Source organism: Camelus dromedarius, chromosome 34, assembly GCF_036321535.1.
Source record: "Camelus dromedarius isolate mCamDro1 chromosome 34, mCamDro1.pat, whole genome shotgun sequence".
Taxonomy (NCBI): domain Eukaryota; kingdom Metazoa; phylum Chordata; class Mammalia; order Artiodactyla; family Camelidae; genus Camelus; species Camelus dromedarius.
In genome coordinates this window covers 2,989,624-3,015,976 of record NC_087469.1, presented here as the reverse complement: position 1 = coordinate 3,015,976, position 26,353 = coordinate 2,989,624, and the positions used below count along the sequence as shown (strand labels likewise).

Sequence of the window (26,353 nt, the reverse complement as noted above, 5' to 3'; positions counted from 1 at the left end):
GGCCGGCCGGCCGGCAGGGGGAGGCGAGGGGCGCGGGGCAGCCCCGCCTTTCCCCCCAGGAGCCGCCGGGCGGCCATATTGCGGAGCTGTCTGCGGTGGCGGCGGCGGCGCCTCTCTGCTCCGGCGGCCCAGCGCTCTCTCCACCGCCTCTCCCTCCCTGCCGCAGCCGCGCCGCCCGGCGCCGCCGCGCCGCAGCCCGGCCGCAGCCCCGGCGGGAAGGAGCCGCCCGCTCCCGGGGTAAGCCGCCGGCGCCCTCCCTTCCCCCACCCCCGGGCCCCGCCGGAGCCGCTGAGGTGGCGGCGAGAAGTTGCGGGGCCGCGTGCTGCCCGGCGGCCGCGCCGCGAGGGCCTCGCGCGCCTCAGCTTGCGCCCCACGGGCCGCGGCGCCTTCGCTCTGACGGCCCCGGCCGGCCGGGCCGCTCCCGGGGCGGGCGCCGCGAGGCTCGGCCCGAGTCGCGTCCGGGCCACACACGCCGCCGCGCGCCCCTCCTCGCGTCGGCCCGGACCCCCGGCGCCCCGGCTCTGCTGGGTTCCCGCGGCTCGGGCGCGGCCCGGGGCTCGGCCCGGCGCGTCCCTTCTAGGTACTTCGAGAATACAGATTTGAGCCTGGGAAACAGCCCGTTTTGCCCTGCAGGGAGGGCATTTGTGAGGGCTGCTGCTCTTTCCCAGTTGGAAAGTGAGGGTGTTGGATTACTAGAGAGCGTGCGTTCCGCCCTGGTGGCGAAGGGATGCTGCGGTCCGGGGATGGGGGCGTGAGCGGCTCCCCGCCGCCAGCACCTGCGCGGCGTGGGCGGCTGTCGGGCCGCCCCGCTCTACCTGCTGCTGCCGCTGCTGCAGGCGGCCTCGGGGTCCCGCAACTTTCTCCGGCCTTCCTCTGAGGCAGCCTGATGGAGTTTTTTCGACCCCTCTAGACAAGTTGAGTACATTACAGCCCCCCCCTTCTTTAAAAGGGTTGTGAACTCAATTCCCAGGCTAACTTTGAAAGGAGTGGGTGGTGGCAGGACATTATTCCAGTTTGAATAGATCACATCACTTCCTATGCAGATGTGGTATGGTTCTTTAACCATTCACAGCATGTATTTAGTATCCCCCCCCCCCCTTAAGGAGTGGTTATTAATGAGGTTGGAAATGTGTTAAAAGTCAACCTCATCAGAGGTAAATTTTAAAATACGGTTGCGATTTTGTGGCACCAAGACGGCCGTGATGTACATGTGAAAACGTAAAATAAGGGTTAATATGAAAAACGAGTACTTGGACGTAGACATTGCAACCTATTGTTTACGGAGCATACATTTTTTTTTTAGAGAACACTAAACACTTTTATATTTCGGACGGAGCTCTGAATGAACAATTGTCCCGTTCATTTTGCTGGATAAATAATGGCTTAATCTACTTGCCAAAACAGCGTTATTGGATTTGAGAAGAGAGGCTAATATTCAGGATTGCATTTAAAAAAAATTTTTTTTTCAGGATTACATTGCTTTCACCAATGGCTTTATCTTCCAGAGACTCATAATTACCTCAAATGTGGCAAAATATAGTCAGCACTCCTTTTGGAGATAATGGTATGCTGTAAAAAGGATTGCACTGACTTTGTTCTTTTGCTTAATCACTTTTTTAATATAGGATGGGATTTAATACACAGTTAATATATTATTAATAAGGAATGAATAGATTTGCATTGGAATTCTTTACAGTTTTTAGTTAAATGAGACAAAATTTATGGCATTTAGCAATGTTATAAATTCTTGCCCTTGTGGGTTATACACTGTTTTTGTTCACTCCCATACTCCCAAACATGGAAGAGCATGTCGGAGAGGATCAGAAATTAAATGTAATTAACCTCGGCGTGGGGAAAGTATGTTGAGTTTGCTCTTTGTTTTGGGCATTTGTGTTACTTAACTGAAAATTAAATTGGTTGTTCTTTTTCCTGTTGTGGTGAGAAATGACAGACTGCTGTTCTTTCTGTTTCTTGCTAACTCTCAGTTGTCTCAGGGAGGGGATGAAGGGTTATTTTTTGTTTTTTTGGCTTCACTGTTCCCAAGAGCAGAATTGAATTTTATTATTTTTATCTTTGGCAGGCTGTTGAAATGGAAGTCTTTATTTTTATCTCAATTTCAGTTCTCAACCTTTTAATATAATCTGTATATAGTTTAATATAACAGAGGCTGAAATCTTGATGGGAGTCTTGTTTTTTTCATCCATTTTTAACATAATGTATTTTAACTTACACTTGAAAAAAATGGCAAATTTTAACCAATATTTCCTAAAGAACAAAGCCTAAAAAAATGTGTTCTTTTAAGATTGTGAAGATAGCTATGTTGGTGAACTTACTTGGTAGGGTATGGTTATCATAATTTCATGCTGCTGCTGTAAATCTGGAAAGTCAAGGAAGTCACTGTTTCTCGGGTGGCTTGGACCTCCTGCAGAACAAGAGCAAGGGGGCATTTCTGACTACCCTGGTATTAACCCCTGGAGTTCCCGATTCAGTGGAACTGGATTGGGTTGCTGTAGACTCCACCTTTACAAGGTTATTTTAAACCTGTTAAAAGCCCTTCAGAGGAACTTTCCTAATGTCTGCAGCAAGTATATGCTCACCTGTTGGGTGGCAGAAGTGGCCAGTCTGACCCCAGAGAGTTCCTCAGTTTCTAGCCTCTTTCAGTAAAATCCTGCCTTTCCTGTCCATATTAGTCCTTGGTGTATTTTCTTTTCCAGTGTTAATTTATATGGAACATATATTTTAAATCATTTTTTAAAACTTTAATAAAAGTAATACACTTCACAAAGTTAAAAAACTTTGAAGATGTTAAGGGAAAAGTAAAAAGTCCGCCTCCCTTCCCAGAGCCGCCTCCCCCCCCATCCTCTTTCCCAGTCCTATTTTCAGAGGTAATTGCTATTAGCCATTCCTTGTAGTATATAGAAAATGCCAGTATGTATACAAGGCTATCATATACTTTATATCTCTTATTTTCTATAAAAATAAGGTTATTTTGTAACAAACATTGAAAGGGGATTTATTACTGTGTTGAGCATTGAGTAATAGTTCTATGATTTTCATCATTTGAATGAAATAAAAATGGAATTTCCTGTAATCTCAAAAGTGTTTATGTACATATGCAAAATTTTTTGATTAACGATTGAAGGTGAAATTCACTTTTTGTTCCTAGGGTGTGGCATATAATTGACACTGAAAAATGGTGTCTTTTGAAAAAGGGTTTATGATTTTGGGTAGTGAAATATCCATATGATATGTGAAGCTTTGTACCTGGGGACTGGAAATGAAATGTGGTCCATATGATTCACTTCTTTATGTCTTCATTCCATTTAATAATGAATCCTAGCTTCAAGCTTCCTGGAAGAGGGGGTAATTCATGTAGGAGTTATCTAGTTTCCTTTTTTCTTAAAAAAGCATTTTTTTATTGAGTTATGGTCATTTTACAATGTTGTGTCAAATTCTTTTTTTCTTTGAATAACCAGTATGTATAGAAATCCTTGAAAATTCACAAAGTTTTGTATTTTTTTTTCTTTGTAATATCAATAACCTTTTGGCAGAATTCTCAATTACCTTTTATAGAGGCTGGTTATATATATAAATAAGGTAAGTGGGTTTTTTTTTTTTTACATCAAGTGATCTAATGCATATGAATAAATTCTTTTCTACTTTTCTACACCGTTTATATACAAAGAAATAAGAAACTTTTGAGTTCTAGTAAACTTGATTTATCTGAAAATGATACGCTCTTTACTGTTAACCATTTGGAGAAGAGGTCAGCAATCTGGTTTGTAGCCCAAATCCAGCCTACTACCTGTTTTTGTAAATAAAGTTTTATTTGAACACATGATAGCTCATTTGTTTACATATTATCCATGGTTGCTGTTGAGCTGCAACAAGAGTTGCAATAGAGACTATGGCCGGCGGCCGGCAAAACCTAAAAAGTTTACTTAACCTAGCCCTTTACAGAAAAAGTTAGCTGACCCCTGCTTTATGGGATAATTCATCCATTCACGCATTTATGATCATATGCTAGATATTCTCTGCATTTGTTAAGATGAGAAGTTCACACTTTAACAGGAATACAGATGTGCCATTTTGTGTACCATAAAGTGTTGTGTTATGTTCTTAAGCTCGTGTGCGTGTAAACTGGAGTTTATAGTCAGTGCAACAGTGTTGTGAGCACGGTCTGTGATGTGAATTCTGGTTGTTTCTTGTTCTGTACTTAAAAAAAAAAATCTTACTGTTTCTGTGAATTAACTAGTAACATTTTGATAAGTTAACCAGACTAGGTGTTTGTAACCAAAAATCCTGGTAGTACTCAGAATAAAGTGAGTACAAGTGTAATGGAAGGACCCTCAGTAAAAGGGGGAATGGAAACACAGGAAATCTCAACCGTGGTTAATTGCTTCTGATCACCCTTTGGCTTTTAGTGAGTGTGTGGAACGGATTAAACATTATTAGCCATTATGAGAACTCTTGATATTTAAGCTGTTTCTAGACTCTAGATTTAGAAAAACTATAAAAAACCCTAGTTTGGTTATTAAGCGGAGTTGGTAGTACAGTTGACACTCCTCATCTGTGGGTACCGACAACCTTGAAAATATTTGAGGAAAAGAATTCCAGAAAGTTCCAAAATGTAAAACTTGAATTTGTCACATGCTGGCAACTATTTACATACCATTTACATTGTTTTTACTGTTATTTACATAGCATTTATTTACACTATATTGTAAGTAATCTGGAGATGATTTAAAGTATGTGGGGGATGTATGTAGGTTATATGCAGATACAGTGTGTGTGTGTGTCTGTGTGCCATTTTATGTAAGGGACTTGAGCATCCACAGATTGTGGTACCTACAGGGGGCGTCCTGGAACCAGTCTCCTGTGGATACCAGGGGATGACTGTTTACCCTAAGTGCTTACTATTTTCATTTAATTAACAAGCAGCATGATAATTATCATTATTATTAAATGTGTCAGCTTTTCTAGCCTTTAAATTTAATTTGACTGTCAAGTTAAATGAGATTGAAAGAGTCTTAAGTAAAGGTCATAAAGGCCTCCCTGAATTTGGGAGACCTACTGGGGAGGAGTTTGTTTTTTTTCAGGTTCATGGTTATTGTCTCTTGTAGCCTATTGCATATTAGTTTGCTTATTTTACAACATAAAACATCAGCAGAATATTGCCCTTGATGGTAATTAACAGAAAAATTCAAGTGAATATTATATGTAAGCTTAATTCACCAACAAAGTCAACAAACATCTGAGGCCCTGCTGTAAGGCAGGCACCATTTCGATTTCTCAAAAGGGGAATTGAATATTTCAGAGGTTAGAAGCTTAATGATAGAATTGCCATATAGCCTTAGTGTCTGCATGAGAGAATATTGTCTAATTTTAGATATTTAAGAAACATTTTGACTTTATTATGTTTTGAAAATAAGACACAGTAATATCTGGTGTTTCAAGACATAAAAAGTATAGAATTGTGAGAATTCCTCAGGTCAGTTTGAGATTTTTTTTTCTTTCCTGCTACCTAGGTGACTCACATGAACCTGTGTTTGATTTTTCATTTTTAAACATTTATTGTATGAATTTTTGATATTTCGTTAAATGTAAATTGAATTAGCTTTCTTACCTTTTAGCATTTAAAATTAATTTTTGTAAAAGGTGATGTTTTATTTGTCTTTTTTTTTTAACTCTCAGGAAACAATACAGGTATGGTGTTTCTTTTAAATTTACAAAATTCTTTTAGAAAAGAATTTAAATGCAGTGTGAAACATTGCTTTCTGCTTTATATTTGTTTTTAAGTTTCTAGTGATTTGCTTTGCATTTTCAGTAGCATGTATATATTGCTCAAAAATGTTGAATATTTTATTTCCTTGAACAGGTCAGTTCTTATGTAAGCAAGTACTTCATACCTTATTTAGAACTGCTCATCGCCCTTACAGGAAATTAACTTACAGGGGTGATTGTACCAGTATTAATGTGCACTTAACAGCATCTTCAGAGGTGGTTTTTTTGACCTGAAGACAACAGAGGAAGAGCTTTAACTTCTTGAAAAGCTCTGGTAATTGGGGTGAGCTTGTGTAAAATGATGTCAGAAAAAGGCAGAATAGGGTACCCGGAAGAGCACGGGACTGAGACATGGAAGGACCTCTGACACCAGCCCTAGTACTTGGGGCAAGTCTGTCACCTGAATCTCAGTTTGCTTGTTGGAAGAAGAGGGATTGTGCTGCTTACCTTGGGCAGAGGCAGGAAGGGCAGTTAGGAGGAGGATTAGATAATGTAGGTAAAGTGGCTGAAGAGTGAGCATTGTACAGATACTTCCATTTACTACCCGTGTGCTTGCTTTTGTTCTTCATTTCTTTTTTTTTTTTTTTTTACAAAGCAGAGCTAAAAATTCTTGTCTTTTTTGCTTCACTTAGGGAATCACATGTCATTAAATAAGCAAAAGTACATTATTATTGCTATTAAGTTAAGTATTTAACAATGAGCTAAAAAATGTAATAAGCATAGTTCTTTGTGTATTTGGGTTTTAAAACAATCTGTGAACTTGAATAGGGAAAAAAGTTACATCTTTATTTACCCATTTTTGTCTGTTATGAATGTGGGGCCCAGTAGCAGAGACTGTTTCTAATAGAAATCACAGATATTTTCATGATGTGTTACTGTTGCAGATCTCAAATGACACTTAAAACCCATCATTACTTCAAAGTTTAATTGTTAGATATACTGGGAGATACTGTTTTTTAAAGATTAATTAAAAAGCATATATATTACTGTATCATGAATTTGTGCTTTTTATATTTTGATGACTGTAATCCAGTATAACTGGTTCTTTATGTGAATAGTGTGTATTTTTTTTTTTGTGTGTGCTTTTAAAAATTCTTTCCTAGGAAAGGGTTCATAGGCTTTACCAGAGGGTCCCATGTTGCCAAAAAAAAAAAAAATGATTAAGACCTGTTTTGGTAGATGCTGTTAGTGTGTTAATTTGATTGTCAGAATTACCTTATTAATTCAGTTTATGCTTTTCTTTGTTACCCTGCTTCCCAGTGCCCCAGTACGTTGGCAGAGAGTCTTTTGTAATTTTTTGGTATGTGGAGAGACCCCAGTTCTGTTCAGAGATGGTGTCTCAAAAGACAGAAAAAGAATTACAATTAGGCTTGAGGAAAAGAGTATCATGAGAGTAAAGTTAGGCAGCCTGGTATAAATTATTGAAGCATCAGTGTAGGTCCCGTATGGACAGACTTAACACCTGTTTTAACACTGACAGGTGGGGAAGGTCTGTTGTGCCGCTGACTGAATAGAGCTCAAGGTGTTAAACGTGAGGCTGTTTTTCCATTGAATGATGTGGAGAGGAGGCTGTTTAAGGGTCACCTTTGGCATTAAAGGACAAAAAAGAGAATGTTTGTATGAATGTTTTGTCTCTAAAATGTGGTGCTGTGTTTGAGTACATATTCATGTGTGTAATTTTCTGGAAATGGGAGATGGGAGAAGCTGGCAGCATCTCTTAATACTGCTTGCCATGATTGCTTTTGAGGGAGTCTGTGGAAAAGAGGAGAGGTAAGACCACTTTACGAAATTTAGGGAGAGTAGGGAGGAAGGAGTAAATTTCTTCAATAAGTTACTTGTTATGAGGGTAGTGGGGAGAAGAGTTGATTTTTATTATGCTCTGACAATGGATTAGGTGGATATAATCATTTTTTTAGAGAAGAAGTAAAGGAAGACATTGAAAGACAAAGTTAGTTTTAAACACGAACCAGTGAGAGGTACAGCCACATGTATCTAGGCACCTCGGCTTTTCCAGTGACATTTTATGAAGTTGTCCATTCTACTCCTAACAGATGCCATTTTCAAAAAAATAATATGCTAGTAACAATCATAGGAGGACTAGAAATGTACCACTGAGGTTAAATATTATTGTGATATAAATATTTTTTAATAATCACTAAATTGGCTAACAACTTAGGTTTTTAACTATATTTATGCACAGCTTCATCCTAAAAAATTTAAATTCTTATATATATCATGCTGTCTTATGAACAAACTGATATATAAGCAATTTAGTGAAATACATTTTTATATTTCTCATCTGATTTTTAAAATTAGTAACTTAACAAAAATAAGCCCCCGATTAGTATTAAGTGCTCAGTTCTGTATATCCAGATATCCTTTGTAAGGATACCTGTTTTTTTCCTTAGTTATAATGGGTGGCTACGTGTTCTGCCTTTTCACTTATCCTCATGTAAATGTTGACACAGTTTGTCCATTTCTTTGTCACATAGTTTCAGCATTAGTTGTGGTTTTGATTTTGATCATTGGCTGTTATAATATCTTGGTGCTGCTGAGAATATTTTGGTACAGATTACTTTATTTCTTCGGAGTATATTTCAGAAGTTTCCTGTTCAAAAAAGCTTTGTTGCTTTTGTTATATACTGACAACTTACTTTCCAGAAATATGGAGGCAATTTATGGTGCTACTTGAATTTTAAGAGAGAACACTGGCTGAAAATATACATTTTTATAAGTTTTTTTTAGAGGCCAACCGTATCCTTATTTGCAAAGGCTTTTTGTTAGGCTCCTTACTTCCTCACAGCTCACATAGATCAGTTAAGTTTGTGGGAGATTTTAAAGGGTTAATTAGTTTGTGTAAAAACCTGGTTTTGCATATTGTTGGCCTATGATGTGTTTATTCTTTTATGTCAGCAGAGCTCTCTTATTAAACTTAAGACTTTAATATGGATTATTTTGCTTAAAAGGTCCTTTTCTACAGAGTATACCTTGAAATAATGCTGATATTGAAAATTTGGATAAATTATTTCTTAAAGGAAAAGGGAAAAACTCTACCTTCATTTAATTCCAGTATTTGATTAATCCATAACTTAAGAAATTTTGCACACCTACATGCTTGATGTTTATTTATCTGCCTAGCAGGTCCTGTGTTTGAAAACACTCTTTCTGTAGTTTGAATGCTTTAACTTACAGTCTGGTGTATAATCAGTGTTCATGTTCTTTCCTTTGTTCTTCTTTGCCAGTGAGAGATGGCACAGGAAGGGCATCACAGCCATATGGTTTAGTAAACAGTGATCATCAGTACCTGAGTAGGCTCTCTCGAGGGTCTGTTAACTTCTCTAGGGTGTGGCCATGGGGTCTGATGTGGTAATAGAATGTTAAGTGAGGAAGTTAATGTAAAATTTGGTCTAGGACAATTAAATTAAATTTCTAGTAGTCTGGTAGGAGCAAACCTGAAAAAACTGTAGGGACACATGTACAGCTCAGGGCTTGCAGGAATCCCACACTGGGGAGTGGGCTAGGGACATGACTTTCTCTCCACAATTACAAACTCCATAAAGAAACAAGCCATAATGAACTGAAAATAGTAGATAGTTTTATAGTGACATAAAATAAACATAGGAATGAAAGGATTCAATGGAAAGTATAAAATAATGTAGCATTTTTAAACATTTTTTTAAAAAACAAAAATGGATTTCTAGAAATTAAGATATATAATCACTGAAATTTTAAACTAGGGGACAGGTAAAATGTTAAAAACATCTGCAGAGAATTAATGATTGGAGGAATGTTGCTCAGACAGGTAACGAGATAGAAAATATGAAGAGTAGGCATGGATTAGAGAATAAAATACCCAGCGTGTATCTAATAAGAATTGCTGAATGGGAAGGAGACAGTGGGTAGTAATCTTCCAGAATTTAAGAAAAGCATGAGTCTTCAGAATCAGGACGCTTACTAAATCCTGAACAAGATAAATAAAAGCAAATCTGGAGAACACCAAAAACAAAACAAAACACAAAACAAAAAACAACCAAAAAACTTGAAGGAAAGCGGGAGAAGAGGCATATTACCTCAGGGGAATGAGTTAAATTGATAGCAGACTTCTCAGCAGTAGCAGATTCCAGAAGAAAACTAGTATCTTCCAAATACTGAGGGAATAACAGTTAATTTAGAATTATATGTGCAATTAAATTGTTACTTAATGAAACAAGGAAATATTCACTGGAAAGGTAAAACAGTTCTAAATCTTTATTCACCTGATAACAGCCTGAAAGCATATAAATAAACACAAGAAGAAATTTTAACATCCACAATCAGAGTTGGGAAAATTGAATACATTTTTTTCCTTCAATATAGTTAACTAGACTAAACTGAGAGTAGAGAGATTTTAAACAAAACATTAAATACTTGATCTGGCTTGATCTAACTTATCAAGTGTGAAAAATAACATTATTTTCATTTATATCTGGAACAATCAAAAGCCTAAACTGATTAAGCACTAAGTATAAAGGAAGTCTTAATGAATCCTTTGACTATAGTATATATAGTAAACTTAGGAATAAATAATAAAAAGATAGCACTCTTCTCCCAGGCCTCTGATCATTCCTTGGAAAATTTAAAACTTCTTAGTAGTGATTAGAAATCATAATTGGAAACTGAAACATTCAGATGTAAACAGCAATGAAAAAGCTATATGTAAAAAACCTTAGTGGCAAGCCACTAAGGTGATACTTAGAGAAATAGTAGAGTTTCAAATACAAGCCGTTTTTACCAAAAGTTATTGCCCCAAACAGGAGATTTATATTTGTTTTCATAGGAACTCTCTCATTGTAGGATGTTCTCTTTCTCTTGAGCATGAAAGTACTGTCTAAGAAAGGTACATTGACCAGAAATGCCTTTAATCCATGTGGTTTTGGAGAGCTCATGGAGTTCATCTGAAAAGTGATTTAAGTGTAAAAAAAGAGGCTAAGAAATCTAGAACAGATCCGAATTTTAAAACTCACTTAAAAATAATACAGTAACACTGGATATTAAAATATGTTCTGGGGGAGGGGATAGCTCAATGGCAGGGTGCCTGCCTAGCATACAAAAGGTCCTGGGTTCAATCCCCAGTACCTCCAGTTAAAAAAAAAAAGTAAACAAAATATTTTCCAACGGAACAAGGAGGGGAAAAATAATATCCTACCAATGTTTTATATAAATGGGTAGTTGTGGCCTGGGATTAACATTTTAGTGATAATTAGATTCAAAAAAATGCTCATGTAATTTGGAAAACAGTGTGATTCAGAAGTTTGATATAGATGCTCAGGTCTCATGTCTGATGAATGAGGTTATTTTATACAATCCAGTGAAAATTATTTTTGAATACTCTCGCTGGCAAAGTAGGGGGATCACTTTGTATTTGGAGTTGCAATGGGACATGTTTAGTTTATGCCCTTAATGCATGTATTAGGAAAAAAAGATGGGAAATTACTTAAGTAAACTTTAAATTTTCGGAATTAGAAAATGAGCTGCAGAGTAAAAGCCACCTGGTGAGAAGAAACATGAGGACAGAAATTAACAAAAGAGAAAAAGAAAATAGAAGATCGATAAAACTGAAAGCTGGTTTTTTGACCAATCAATGAAGCAAACTTCCAGCAAGATAAGTTACAAAAGGGAAGGCAAAAATTAATTGTGTTAGGAATAGAAAGGGGATCAGAGCTGTAGATGTGGTAAAGATATTAAAAAAAAAATGGAGAGAATGCTATGAATAACTTTCTGGAAATATGTCACCAAGACTTTTGGGAAAAGAGGATTTGACTTGGGGTAGGGATTTAAGCCATGTTTTAGCCATGTTGTCTTTGACGTATCATTTAGATATTGAGCAAGCCATATTAGGCAAGCAAGTCTAGAGATACAGAGTTGGGAGTTACCAGCTTATAAATGATGTGAAAGGTTGGTTTTGAGGCTGTTTTAAGACCTGAGATGAAGTCTTCAGTAGAGATGAAAAGAGGACATAGAATTGGAAGATAGCTGAAGTACACTTAGGTTCATGAAAGTAGGCAATTACAGATAGAGAATATCATTTCTTAGCTAAGAGTTAAGTGACAAGTTAGGAAATGAGGAATTTAATACTTCCAACTGAATTTCATATCCCAGTGTATTAGATAAGAAATTTCTTACGATGTGGAATTCCCTCTATAGAGAGATTTATTGACACACGATTGACTAAAATTTAAAGAAATGACCTAACTTTGATCCTTTGTTTTTATTTCAACTTGGAGAGTTTTCCATTTTGTTAATTGACAATATAGTTATAAAATTAAAAATTATATATTAATTTAGTTAATGTTAGTATAACAAATAAAATTTCTTGGCAGAGATATTACTTGATAAGCTGATTTTCAGGTAATTATCTAGTACACTTCTCACTATTAGATTTTCAAATAGGAATAATTATTTTTTCTAGACAACTAAATGGTTAAGAATGTTAGATCTTTTGGTAGTTTTGTAAGAAGAAAACCCAATTTTGTTAGATATTTGTAAGAACATTTACCCAAAAATAATATGTTGGTTTTCCTAGATTAAGATTTACTTCTGTTGCCTTAGTGAGAGAAGATATAATTTAACATTGGTCTTAAGGACAAATCTAAATTTCAGTGAAGGCCACTAGCTTGCTGGTGAGTAGCATGGTGATTGCTGGTGTGCAGACTGGCTGTTTTATCTCCTGTAGGTGAAAAAGTTACTCATCTATTTGTCTCTGCCTGGATTTTTAAACTTTCAAGGAGAAAAATAATTTCCTTTAAATAGTGATCTTTTTGTAGTTTACATTAATCAGTATTTCCCTTTTTCTTTTCTTTTCTTTTTTGTCTTTGGCAGTACAGAAGAAAGATTGAAAAGTGTTCCTGAGTTCATTTCTTTAGAATCCGAATCCATCTGTTGCCTCCTTCGCTGTCTCTCTGTCCACCGGTCTGGGTATAGGGGCACGCTTGAGTCAAAGAGAAAGCAAGCATTTGGGCCCTTAGTAATCCTTTTCCTACTATATTTTGTCTGTAACTAAATTAAAACTTTCACTTGGTGATCAGTATGCTTTACCCTCTGTTACTTGAGATGTGCGCTGTTTTAAATCACAGATAAAAGTATTTTTAGAGAATGTGAGATGATAGAAGTCATTGAAAATCAGAATAAAATAAGAGTTCCATGTTAATTATAACATTTTAAAACGTGAGTTTAAAGCTTTGTTTTATCTATACAAATTATATTATTAAGTAAAAATATTACTATATAAAAAATAATAGATCAATTATTCTTTCTTTAACAGAAGTTCAACAGAATTCATTAAGTGAATTTTTAAAGAGGGTGACAAAAAGAGAAGGAAAATGCCGAAACCAGTAAGTGAATTTTATTTCTTCTGATACTGCTTACTTAATAAAATATCAATAGCATTAAATTCCTTTTGAAACAAGACAGACTATTATGGTAGAGTTGTTGGGGGGAAAAAAGTGCTGATATTATTGTTGTTTGTTTTAAGTTAATGTGACTAGAGTTCAGGGTTATATGGGCCAGTGACGAAGAGGTATGGGTGACATTGTAGTTAAGATTACTGTGCGCTGTGGGGTCCAATTTAGTTCTTATCCTCACTCTGCCACTTAATCTGAGTGACCTTTGTTAGATTAGTTCAGTCTCTCCGATTCTTAATTTCTTCATATATAAAATTGGAGACATTAGTTACCTCTCAGAGAGTATGTATGGTGAGGATTAGAAGATCCTTACACATACACATCCAGTGCTCAGTAAATAGGAACTTACTGTTACACAGGAGAAAATAACGAGAGGTCAGAAGGGCCCATGCATTATTCATTTTCTCATAATTCTAGCTTTGATGCTGGTGACACCAGTACAAATGTTGTCTGTGGTCTTAGAGTTTTTAAGGGTATATGTATGTTCACTTTATTTAGTTATATATTATATATATTATAAATAATATTATTTAGCTTTATATAATATATAATTTGTGACTAAGGTTTATCCTTGTGTCTTAGGATAAATGGTCTTTTCTTCATCTAACAAAAAATTACTTTTTAAATAATTTTCTTCTGGCCAGTAATCTTTTTAAGAAAATCATTGGTTGTAGTAATTGAAACTTTCTGGCATGGATGTCACTTTGGAATTACAATCAATAGAAAGGAAAGGAGGAATTAAGTTTTTCTATTTACAGATAGCATGATTATTTATGTAAATATCCTCAGGAATCTACGAAACAACTATTAGAACAAATAACTGAATTTAGCAAGATTGTTGGACACAATGTCATATTTAAAAAAAAATTCAGTTGTCTTTTATGTACTAGCAGCAAAATTCAAAAAATGAAGTGAAAAGAATTCCATTTGTTACAGCATCAAAAAAGAAAATATTTAGGCATGAATTTATAGAAACCGTATAAGACTCTACACAGAAAACTTGTAAGAAATTAAAAAGACCAAAATATATAGAAAAATATACGTTGGTCATAGGTATATCTAGAAAATATTAAGATAGATGAGTTTGAGTATTTTGGAATTCTTTGGATTTTAGAAAAGTGAATATACAGCATATTTTGACATACGACTTCCATCGGGATCTGTTGAATCACCTCAGAAACATTAGTTTTTCTATACATCAGTGTGTGAATAGTCATTTGAAGTGGGGTAAGTTAATTCACCAAATGGATTCATATCACTTTTAAGTTTTTGCTAGAAATTAGCTAGTAAACTTCAGTTTTCAATGCATTTAGGATCTCAAGGGATTGTGAACCTATATTTATAATAGCTACAAAAGCCATAATTATTTAGGAGAAATATATATTAACAAATGATTACTATTATTTTTATGGAGAAAGTCAGAAACACTTTTTTAAAAGATATTTAAAAAGACCAAAATTAATGCAAGGAGAGAACCATACTTATGGATAGGAAGGGTCAATATTGAAAAGCTGTCATTTTTCACCCCAAAGAGACTGTTGAACTTAGTGTAGTTTCCAGTTTAAACCATAATAGGGTGTTTTGAAAATTTACAGTTACATGTGGAGTCAAGAGTAAGAACAAAGAGATAAGAACAGCCAAACCGGTTCTGAAGATAGTTAGGGGAGACGCCCTACCAGATGTCAAGACTTATTTAAAGATACAGTAATTAAGACAGTATGGTATTGGCAGAATAGCTAAATTGTCCCCCAGTGCAACAGAAAAAAGAGCACAAAATTAGACCCATACCTATACATGCTCGATCTGTGACAGTGTAGTCTTTGGGGAGTGAATGAACAAATGAATATGTCATGTTTGAGTGTTTAGGTTAGTGCCTACCTGTGGAGGATTGGAGACAAATTCACAAAGAAGAAATGTACTAGTATATGCAACATTTTTTGTCATTTCTAGTTTTTAAAAAATTGAATGGTAGACTTACGGGTAAAGGAAAACTTTCTCTATTCGAAACGTTCTGACATCAAATATGTGGGTTTTCCATAGCAAGCAGTTACCCAGTTCAGTTGTGTGTCCTGCAGTTTAATTCATTTTGACACAACTACCCTGAGTTAGTGCAGACCCCACAGGTTAATGGCTCAGACTCACTAGACTGCTCCCAACTTCAGAAGCTAATCACACTTCTATCTAACTTGGCTAAAAATTTGAGAATTCTCACCATCTCCTCTTCAGGTTCTATAATGTGCTGTAACAGCTCACAGAACTTGGGGAACCACTTTACTTCCTATTACTGGTTAATATAAAGGATACTGATGAAGAGGACAAGGTCTAGAAGGGTCCAAGCAGAGGAGCTTCTTTCTGTCTTTGTGGAGTTTGGGGGTGCACCACCCCTCAGGTTGATGCATTCAAGGACCTGGAAGCTCTCAAAACCCCTTCATTTAGGGTTTTATGGAGGTTCCATTTCATAGGAATGATTGATTAAATCATTGGACATTGATGATGAACACATTCCCCAGCCTCTCCCTTCCTGGGAGGTTGGTGGGGTGGGTGGCTGAAAGTTCCAATCCTCTAATCTCTTGGTTGGTTTCTCTGGCTACCAGCCTCATTCTGAAGCTATTTAGGGCCCACCTAGAGCCACCTCATTAGCACACACTCAGGTATGGTTGAAAGGAGATTATTATGAATAACAAAAGAACCTTCTCTCACATATATTACTCAGGAAATTTTAAGGATTTTAGGATCTCTGTGCCAGGAACCCAGGATGAAGACCATATATATATTTATTATTATATTACAATAGGTTTTATTTTATTATGCTTCATTTTCTATATATGTTACATATATTTTGTGTTCTAAATTATTATTTTAAGGAAGGAGCTCTAAGATTTATTTGATTGGAGAGGGTAATTCAGATAAAATTACATGTGCAGAGAGAGGTACATGTGGTTGTTTGAACAGAACATAAGGGGACATAAGTCTGATGTAGAGTTCTGATAGTGAGTTAAAGTTAAAAAGATAGATTTTTACCTTAAGTGAATTCTAGGTGAAGATGCTATTCTGGAGTAAAAATTCTTTTGGTTAAGGCATATTAAGTTTTTTTGTTTGTTTTTAATTGAAGTATAATTAGTTTACAGTGTAGTGTCCATTTCTGGTGTACAGCATAATGTTTCAGTCATACATATTATACATATATTTGTTTTCGTATTTTTTCATTATAGGTTACTGCAAGATATTGAATATAGTTCCCTGTGCTGTATGGAAGAAACTTGTATATCATATAAAGTTTTTGAAGAGATACTCAACTAGGAAGTTATTTACACACAAAAATTAGAATTTGAAAGAGTCTAGTAAATAAAAGGCAACAGATGAATGCTTTTTATAAAAGTGAAGAATACATTTGCAGTATAAATAAAACTTAAATATTTGATTTCTGTGTTGAAAGGCATGGGCACAGTGAATGACATTCAAAGAACTTGCAATTATACCTGAGTTTAAAACCTGCTCTGCCATTTGATGCCCATGTGTCCTTGGGCAAGTAATTGAAACTTTTCTGTAGAAATGAACTATTCTGTAGAAATGAACATAATCTAGTATTGTTGCAGTGGCAGATAAGACTATGAAAAGCATGTGGCCTAGTGCCTCCTATATTCAGTACATCAAAAATAAATATAAATACATCAAACTATCACTTTAACAGAGAAAATATTAAGTACACTGCAGAGTGGCTCTTTACTGCCTACACATTAAGCCACTTTATTTTATAAATCAGGTAAAAGTATTTACTCATGCCTAATACTTAATAAGCATTTTCTCTTTTCTATTGATTATCCCTTTTGTTTTTATTGCAGATCAACGTAAGAGTAACTACAATGGATGCGGAGCTGGAATTTGCCATTCAGCCCAATACAACTGGCAAACAGCTTTTTGACCAGGTATCATTTACCGCATGAAGTATGCATTCTGACACCATAGTGTGGAAGCTGCTGCATAGTTCTTTTTATGTTTTTCTATGACTTTACTTGTAATGCAACAACGCAGCACTTGGTATTTTTCACAGTAGCTGCTCAAATGTTTTTCACAACTATAGGGATATTCTTTCTCATTCTTAGATTTGAGAGATAGGACTTTTTAAAAATAATTATTAGCAGATATTTATTTAACATCTGATATGCAAATCATTGTAATGAGGATTAAAAGGAATTCAAAGATACTCTGCACAATCCATGAGCAGACTAGGTGGAGATCCTAGACAGAGGGTGTAGCCGAGCAGTGGGCTTGTGTATCCGTGGTGCAGAAAGCCAAACTCTTGACAGCGGGTGTTTGCAGCAAATACGGGCTTATTGCAGGGTGCCAAGCAAGGGAGTGGGAGACAAGCCTCAGATCTACTCCAGGTTGGTTTTTGAGTTAGAGTTTTTTTTTCAAGGGGGAAGAACAAAGAAATTGGGGTTAATCATCATTGTGTGACATTTCTTAATCATAGTTTCAGGAGTCAGGATGTCTCTGAGTTACGATTCTTTGGCCAAGTGGTCCATGGCTCCGGGGTCCGTTAGCTCTTCTTGCCCTGGAGAAGCAACCTGAGTGTGCATGTTAGTGATACCTGACGATACAGCAGCACTTTTACTGCATGAATGGTGTTATCAGCAACAGCAGTTTTAGTCATCTGACTCTGGCTGATTAGTGTTCAGTTAGCACAGGATTGAGTTCAGAGGGGACGAGAAAGGGCATGCAGTTGGACAGAGAGATTAATCATAAACTCGGCAGGGGACTTGGCTTTGGGAGGACTTAGTTTCACGGGGATGGCAGGAGCAGAGGCATAGGCACCTGACTGCAGTTTGGTGCCCCAGGCTCATGCTGTGCTGGCCTGGAGTTAGAACGTGATGTCACTTTAAGGAACTTGGACTTCTGGTCTGTTTTTCTCACTCTGGAGTGCACATTTGAGCCACCCTGGGGAGCTTTAAAAAGAAGAGAAAAAAAAAGCAGTACTTGGAAACCACCTCAGGAGATTTTGATTTAATTGTCTGGGGCCTCCTCTAAACTATTAGTATTTGTTACTTAGGCTCCCCAGGTAATACTGTATATAATACTGTAAGTAATCAAGTTTTTCTGAGAAAAGAAGGAAAGAGATTGGTTACTAGAAATCAAGTGGTTGAGAAATGAAGTGATTGCAAAAAGGAGGAAGGTAACTTTACATACGAGCAGGAGAGCAGTACTAGCCTGTGATCCAGCTAACTGTTGAGCGTGGAGAATGGGAGCGAGAGTCTCTAGCGTAACAATCGCAAGTAACTTGGTCCATATCCTGGTTTTATCCAGTGTCATTCTCTGAATCTACATACCGATCCAAAATGTGATGAAAGAAAAATTTAAAAATTCCTGGAAAGGTGCTTCTTTTCTTGACAAAGTAGTAAGCTTAATCTCATGATTAGATAATTCGTGAACTTGAAAGCCTTGATAAGATGGAGTCTTTCTGGAAGAGGAAAGGCTTTTTTTTTGGGTGTGAGTAAGCCGAGTTTTAAAACCACGTCGTAATAAGCAGCTGCGTGTACCGTGCCTTGTAGGTGCTTCATCTTTGCGAGCTGATGCTCCTTTCTGTTGGTGCTTCTAGGCCTCCTGTAAGTACATACAGCCTACCTTGCATACAAATGTGAGTGCAGTTAGCATTTATTGTTCTCCATAGCAGGTTGAAATGATACTTACAGTGATTGAAATGTTTTGTGATAGTCAAAAACTAATCAGCAAGTAGGCGTTTTTTTGGTATTGGATAGTGAGAAGTTAAATTTTTGTAGTTTGTCGGGCAGAACTGCTCTGGTGTGGACACCAGGTCAGATGAAAGCTCGTCCATCACAGCGCAGGAGTGTGTAGTAGTGGGGGAGTGTGGGGCTGCAGCCACACTGCCTGCGGTCGAACCCCAGCTGCAGCGGTTCTGCTCTGCACAGTTACTCTTTTTGCTTCGTTTTTTTATTTGTGCGATTAGGGTGATACTCCTTCTGCAGATTTTTTGAGAACTAAATGAGAATCCATGTAAAGTACATAGAATAGTATTTGATATACACACACGCACATCCATTTCATGTTGTGAATGAAGAGGTCTAAATTAGGGAGTATTGTTATCTGTTACGGGCTCTCAGCAGTTAATTCTTGGAGTCCCTGCTCTGTTTCCTGACAACTTCCCTTGAGTGCGAATGGCAGGATCTAAAAGCAGGCATTCCCTTGGGTGTGGCGAGTATCTTTGTGAGCTGTCAGGTGGGTAAGTTGAGGGTCAGCCCAGGAGCAGACCGAGGAGTAGAGGTCCTCTCAGATGAATGTGCCTGTAGCGAAGCCTCACCTCTGATAAGATGTCTGAGGCCAGCTGCTGTGTGGAGGGGACCTGGTTGAGTGCTTGAGGCCCTTCGGTTTGCTCCCTTCACTAGCCTCCTCCTCCAGCTTCAGCCTATAGGCTGAGTAGTGATATCCTCAAGGAGTACTCAGCATGATCTGTTAGGATGCAAGGAAAAATACTAAAATATTTGTCTTTATTTTTGTCTTTCAAACTTTCAAACATTTAAAAAATATGTTTTCTAATATCTTAGTATGGTAGCATTGTATAATTTGTAAATAAATATACACATACTGTAGTTCTGTGCCCCAAGTTTGTTTTTACTTATAAGTATGTGGTTAAACATTTCCTAGAACAGTTTCAGAAGTGAGGAAAGAGCCACTGAGGAGTTGGGGCCTCTTGGAATTTCGTGCTGCACCCTCTGGCTCCTCCTGGTGTTGTGGGAGTCTGAAGGGAGTTGGGAGACTGCCCCTTGTGCCCCACCATGGCAGACCCCCTCACTCAGCAGCACTGTGACTCACACAGGGCCCGAGGCAGAAGCTGAAGCCTGCTGCTTTGTGCACTTCTCTCTGTTGCTCTTGACCTTTGTACGTTTCCTGCTCCTGCCACTCTGGAATGTTTTCTGTGGCTCTGTTGGAACTACCTATCTTTTGCCAAAATTAAATTATCTGGAATCTTCTTTGTCCACATTACAGTTTTGGTGGTTTGGCATTGATCAGCTTTTTTTGCGTCAGTATGAATCTTTATATCCTATATCATCCAGAAATTTGTTTTTTTTTTTTTTAATGTAGCAACCTTTCCTATCCCAGCTAATTTTTTTTCTAATTTTTAATTTTGTGTGTGTGCGTCATTTCAGTGAAATTTTTCAAAAGAGAAAGTAAACTGATGAGTTAAGAACTAATGTTGAATCTTTCTGTAAAGCTTTTAAAATCTTAGTGGACTCTCACCTCCCTCATTTTATTTTAAATATAAATTTTAAAAAATATATGCTTTTGTTGACATAATCCTGGATGTAGATCCCAGTTTACCGCTTTATTTACTCTGATACCTAGTACCTAACATTGGCTCATCATTCTTTGAGATGACATGGGTATTAAAAAGAATAACGCAATAATCCCTGCCCTTAGTTTTAAACAAAGAGAGTACATAGACACTCTACTAGTAATACAGTTAATTTTGATAAAATAAATATTCTAATAGCAGTTTAGATAAAGAACTATGGGAATATCAAGGAACAAGTGGTTAATTTTATCCAAATGATAGATTTATTCACAGAGGCATGTTAGTTAAGCTGGGCCTTGAGGAATAAATCTTTTAACTGGTGGTAAAAGTTAAAAGAAGAAACACTGTGTGAGCAAAGGTATAGAAAGATAAAATTTATGGCACGTTCCAAGAGTGATTTCTTGCTCTGTGAGGGTACAACATAGAATATATTACAATGATGGGTGAAGGGAATGGGATGATACCAGCAGTTGGACAACTTGAGGTATGGTGTTTAAATGTCCTCGGAAACTCTTATCACCAAGATGATACTGTTTGCCTTGGCTGCCCAGTAGTGTAGTTGTGGGGGTAAACTGAAATGGGAAAGTGGGGTTCTGACAGCTCTGTATCTGTTCCTCAGATCCTTCTTGTTATCTGTTAGGGTCATGATGGGAGATGAGAAAGGAAAGGAGGTAGAGAAAGAGTGGATCAGGTAGGATTGAAATGACACTACAAAATTTAGTAAACAAAACCTGAGTTTAAGTTTTCAAAAATGTTCCTTTAGTGCTCGCTTTGGCAGCACATGTACAAAAATGCTCTTTTAATTAGCATGTTAATTTACGAAAGATCTTTCCTGTAGCAAAGGAATGTACCTGTCATCCCTGTGTAGTTTTGTTCTCTTGAAATACAGAGCCGTCTAGTTACACTGTGAGTGCTGAACTGAAATTGACTTTGTTTTTCAGGTGGTGAAAACAGTTGGTCTGCGTGAGGTCTGGTTTTTTGGGCTGCAGTATGTGGACAGCAAGGGCTATTCTACATGGCTTAAACTAAATAAAAAGGTAAAGTGTGTATGATAATATTCAGCTAATAATTAAGTTACTTTGAAGTTACCACGATCATGAATTTGTGCCAGAAACACTCAGTGTGACTGATTTCAGGCCTCCTTTTGCAGATTATCTCTGTGAATCGTTAGTGGTGTCATGTCTTTTGATTTAGTAAGGGACCTTCAGTGGATCATCTTAGGGAAAAGAAATGTTTACTTTTCCTATTTGAAAACTTACCATGTAAGAAATGTTATTAGGTGTAACTTAGTACTTTGACCTTAATTTAAACATCTGCAGGATCAACTTCTCAAGAGGAATTTCAATTTGGTTAATAGTTAGGATCTGTGAGTTATGGGTCACATTCGTGAGCGAAGAATCTTTTTCTTACATAAAATTTCTTTTTACAGGTTCAGAATCCTACACGCTAGAATCTTAATAGATTTAGACTCTTATTTATGTTTCACATTCTACTTTGTTCCAAAAAGAATTTTATGTGGCTAGGTTTAGTTATTGTGACTCTAACGTTTTTATTGATTATACTTGAAATTACTGTTTCAGGTGACACAGCAAGATGTAAAAAAAGAGAACCCTCTGCAGTTCAGATTTAGAGCTAAATTCTTTCCTGAAGATGTTTCTGAGGAATTAATTCAAGAAATAACCCAGAGACTTTTCTTCTTGCAAGTTAAAGAAGCTATCTTAAATGACGAGATATATTGCCCGCCAGAAACTGCAGTTCTCTTGGCTTCCTATGCTGTCCAAGCCAAGTATGGAGATTATAATAAAGAGGTTCATAAGCCGGGCTACCTGGCTAATGACAGACTCCTACCCCAGCGGTAAGCGAGACACATTCTTGTGCTATATTGTCTAAAAGTTAGTATTTCAGAAGTTCGTAAATGGTTGTGATTTGTTTGTTTGCTTATTTGTTGATGTTTTAGGTTGTAAGTTGCCAGCTGCATCAGAGAGAGTACTTTTAAAAGTCATGACCCAGAAGCTACATAGACCTATATACTCTGTGATTACGTAAACTTCTGCCTCTTCTCACTCCCATAAGATAAGCAATAAATGAAGTCAGTGATCATTTGGGCTTGGGGAGGACATAATGTTGCTACTTATTAGTAAAAACTCTCACACAGGTAAATAGGTACATAATAAGTACTTTTGAAAATAATAAGTGCCAGGCTGTATTTCCTCCATAGAATTAAAATTAAGTTTCAGACTTTTCAAAAGACTTCTTTAAACTTGATCTTCAAACTCCTAGTCTAGTGCCCTGTTCTCATCAACTGCCCTTATTGTTATTGCGCTGAGCTAGAGTCTGCTCCCAGATGGGCAGCAGAGCCAGTCCCCTGACACCGGGCTGTGTGAAGGAAGGTACAGCATTTATTGCTGGGCACCAAGCAAGGGAGTGGGAGACAAGCCCTGGGTCCACTCCCATGTGGTCTTTTGAGATGGGGGTTTTTCAGAGGGTGAGAACAAAGAGGCTGGGATTGATCACTGTCTTGTGACAGTTTGGGAGTCAGGGTATCTCTGGTTTATGATTCTCTGGCCAGGTGGTTCATGGCTCAGGGGCGTGTTAGCCCCTCTTGCCCTGGAGAAACAACCTGTGTTTGTGTGTTAATATCTGTAATAACAGTTTTAGTACATTTAATGATGTCGTCGACAACAGCAGTCAACAGTCATCTGACCATGGTTGATGAGTGTTCAGTTATCACAGGATTGAGGTCAGGGGACAGACAGGAAAAGAATAAAGTTTTGGTAGAGAACTTAATCAGAAACGCAGTAAGGGAACTTGGTTTTATGGGTACTCAGTTTCAATATAGCAATTATTTTAGAGTTGGCACAGCAAAGGAAAACAGCATTAGCAGAAGACCTAGGTTTCGAATGCTGATTCTGCCCTTTTTTCTACCCTTCGCTAATTATGTGGCCTTAGGTACGTATCCTCTCTGAGCCTGAGTATCTGAATATGCAAAATGGGGACAGAAGTTTTGCTCTGTCTGCCTTACTGTTTATGATTATAGTTCATGATGTGTATGGTTTACAGTTTCAACTGTCAAGTGTGATACGAGAGTTGGTAGTATTATAAAATCTAGAAAGTATAACATCAAATATTACTTTTAAATATCTCAATTCTTAGTTATAGTAGCATACGTGATACTGAATCACATTAGGGTGTACATGGAGGTTTTTCTTTAGAACCCAGAGAGAAGTTACTATTCTTACCTCAGATTTGTGAATTTCACAATTTCTGTTTAAATGCAAAACTGTGTATTAACCTTAAATTTCAGTTCTGTGTTGCTTTCTCATAGTTTTAAGTGCTTAGGTGGAGTTTCTTTTTCATAGGTACTAAATATGAAGAAACACAAAACTACTTTGTGTCCATTAAGTACGGTAGCTTTAATAATTGGTTATTAAATCTTACACTGTTCTGCTCTTTAGTATTATAACAACAATAGTTATTTTAGAGGGTGAAACGATGCATGTTGTTCACTGAAAGAATCAGAATTATGAGATGCTTGTAAGTCTGTTTCTGATTATTACTCCAACCCTAAATTCCTGTCTTAGATTTCTTTAAGCGCTGAATTGAGTAATTGATTACTGGTACAGCAGAGTTTCATTTCACATAAGGATTAGTTTTTATTTAATCGAGGTATAATTTATATATAGTAAAATGCCAGCAGATTAGCTTTTAAATCAGTACATAAGGTAAATAGTATATATAAATAATCAAAATTACCTTTAGAATTCTTAATTGTTTATAAAATAGGCATACTTTATCTCAACAAGTATAACAAAGATAATTCTTTCAGTGTTAGATCAGATTGCTGTTTGGTTGAGTACCAGATGAAGTAACTGGCTTACATTTAACAGTCATGTGATTTAAAAATAATTATTTTTTAATACTAGAATCAAACTTAAGCACAATTAATTTCTTTTAGATGCATATGTGCTATAACCCATTCTGTTTAAAAAAGAACAGCACATGCTGTTCAAGATTTGTCTTTAACTTTGAAGGTCCTTTCAGGTGTTCTTCAGGTTGTTAGTCTCAGGAGGACTAACTCAGGCTTAAAGGAGACTTACTCATAAAGTCAGAAAACTAAGTTCTTGATTTAGAATGGAGGAGAGCCCTTCAGTATTGGCTTATTCTGTATAATGGTGTGTAGCATACTCTTATCACTAAGTACCTGGGGGAAGATTAGAAATCAGGTTATTTGGTGATCCTAAACCAAAAACAATAATTTGATGATTTTGATGGATGTTTATAATTCGTGTATTGAGAAACCTGGATAAGCAGTCTGTTCTCCCACAGTAGAGTTCAGCAGTCTGGCGGTGTGAATGATCAGCTCCACCAGACAGTATCCCTCTCTTTTAAAAAGAGCTAGCTATACATACATGTTTATGTACCAAGTTTCTGACTTAGGTATCTGGGTGGTTGGTAATAACCTTTTCAAGGTAAGAGGAGAAGGAACACATTTTGGAGGAGGAAAATTTTAGTTTTGAACCTGCTGAGTTTGCAATATCTCCAGTGTAAGAGGAGTTTCAGTACTGTTGGGGTTGTAGCCAGATTGTGGTGGACCTGGGGGAACAGTGATGTGAGGTGTGGAAATGAAGGGTGGTGAAAATGGACAGTCCTCAAAAGAAGTTTGGCTGTGAAAATGAAAAGAGTAGGGAAGCATGAGTTTATAGACATGTTCAATAAAAGATGGAGAAGAATTGATTTAATGCTTTTATTCACTCTATAAATTTTTGAGTACCTCTTCAGTGCTGTCACTGAGCATAAGTGGTGAGCAACCTGAATGTGGTCTTTGCTCTCTTAACACAAATAAGTATACATTCGTACCTCATTTTATTGCACTTTGCCTTATTGCGCATTGCAGGTACTGTGGGGTTTTTTTTTTTTTTTAAACAAATTGAAGGTTTATGGCAGCCCTGCATCAAGCAAGTCTTTCAGTGCTGTTTTTTTCCAGCAGCTTTTGCTCACTTCATTTCTGTGTCACATTTGGTAGTTCTTGGAATATTTCAAAGCCTCCACCAGCAAAAAACTTATGACTCCCTGAAGGCTCAGATGATGGTTAGCATTTTTTTTTGGCAAGAAAGTATTTTTAAATAAAAGTATTTAAATTGTTTCTAATAGACATAAAGCTATCGCACACTTAATAGACTACAGTGTAATGTAACCACAACCTTTATATGCATGGGGAACCAAAAAAATTCATGTGACTGCTTTATTGAGGTGGTCTGGAAATGAACCCGAAATATCTCCAAGGTATGCGTATGTCTGATAATACATGTGGGCAGGGGACAATAAATGATGGAGTGAAGATCCTGAGAAAATAGAGGGAGAAGTCTTTCAAAGGCCCAGATAGATTTCAAGCCAAGTGGGACAGATCAGCCTTTCGCATGGAGGGGGACTCCTTTGTTCTGGACAGAAGGAAAAATGGGTGGGAATTTGGGGATACTTGCAAACCGGTCATACAGATTAATAATACAAGCACATTACACAAAATGCAAACAGAGGAGATTTGAAATGCAGGATATAAGAAGCTAGAACATAAATCTGGTGGCATCCAATTTAATTAACCCATACCTCCAGATTTAGTGAACATTTTAATACCTGCAATTGGCTATGCTGATTACGCCCTCGAGGCTTGCCTCCTGGAGAGCTCAGAGGCCAGATGGCAAGAGAGCAAAAATGCGGAAACTTAAGTGCTATAGGGAGGAAGACAAAAATCTCCCAAAAAGCAGGAGCTTAAAAGAAGATACATAGAAGAAGAGGTGTGTATTAAGACAATGGGAGCTGAGAC

The 26,353-nt window shown here is 37.1% G+C and overlaps 1 protein-coding gene across 2 annotated transcripts in view; it reads left to right on the top strand.

The window, feature by feature from the left end:
- The first annotated feature begins 67 nt into the window (after window positions 1–67).
- The window catches only part of RDX (radixin), a 64,543-nt gene continuing 38,257 nt past the window's right edge, over window positions 68–26,353 (top strand). Inside the window, exons 1-5 of one of the 2 annotated variants that reach the window (XM_031443758.2) lie at window positions 68–237; window positions 13,085–13,154; window positions 17,066–17,149; window positions 21,474–21,569; window positions 22,113–22,387. In XM_031443758.2, the coding sequence (XP_031299618.1) occupies window positions 13,143–13,154; window positions 17,066–17,149; window positions 21,474–21,569; window positions 22,113–22,387 (467 nt within the window). In that variant the 5' untranslated portion in view covers window positions 68–237; window positions 13,085–13,142. Of the gene's footprint in view, window positions 238–13,084; window positions 13,155–17,065; window positions 17,150–21,473; window positions 21,570–22,112; window positions 22,388–26,353 lie in introns of those variants that run through there. The other variant, XM_031443759.2, reaches the window with a different exon arrangement.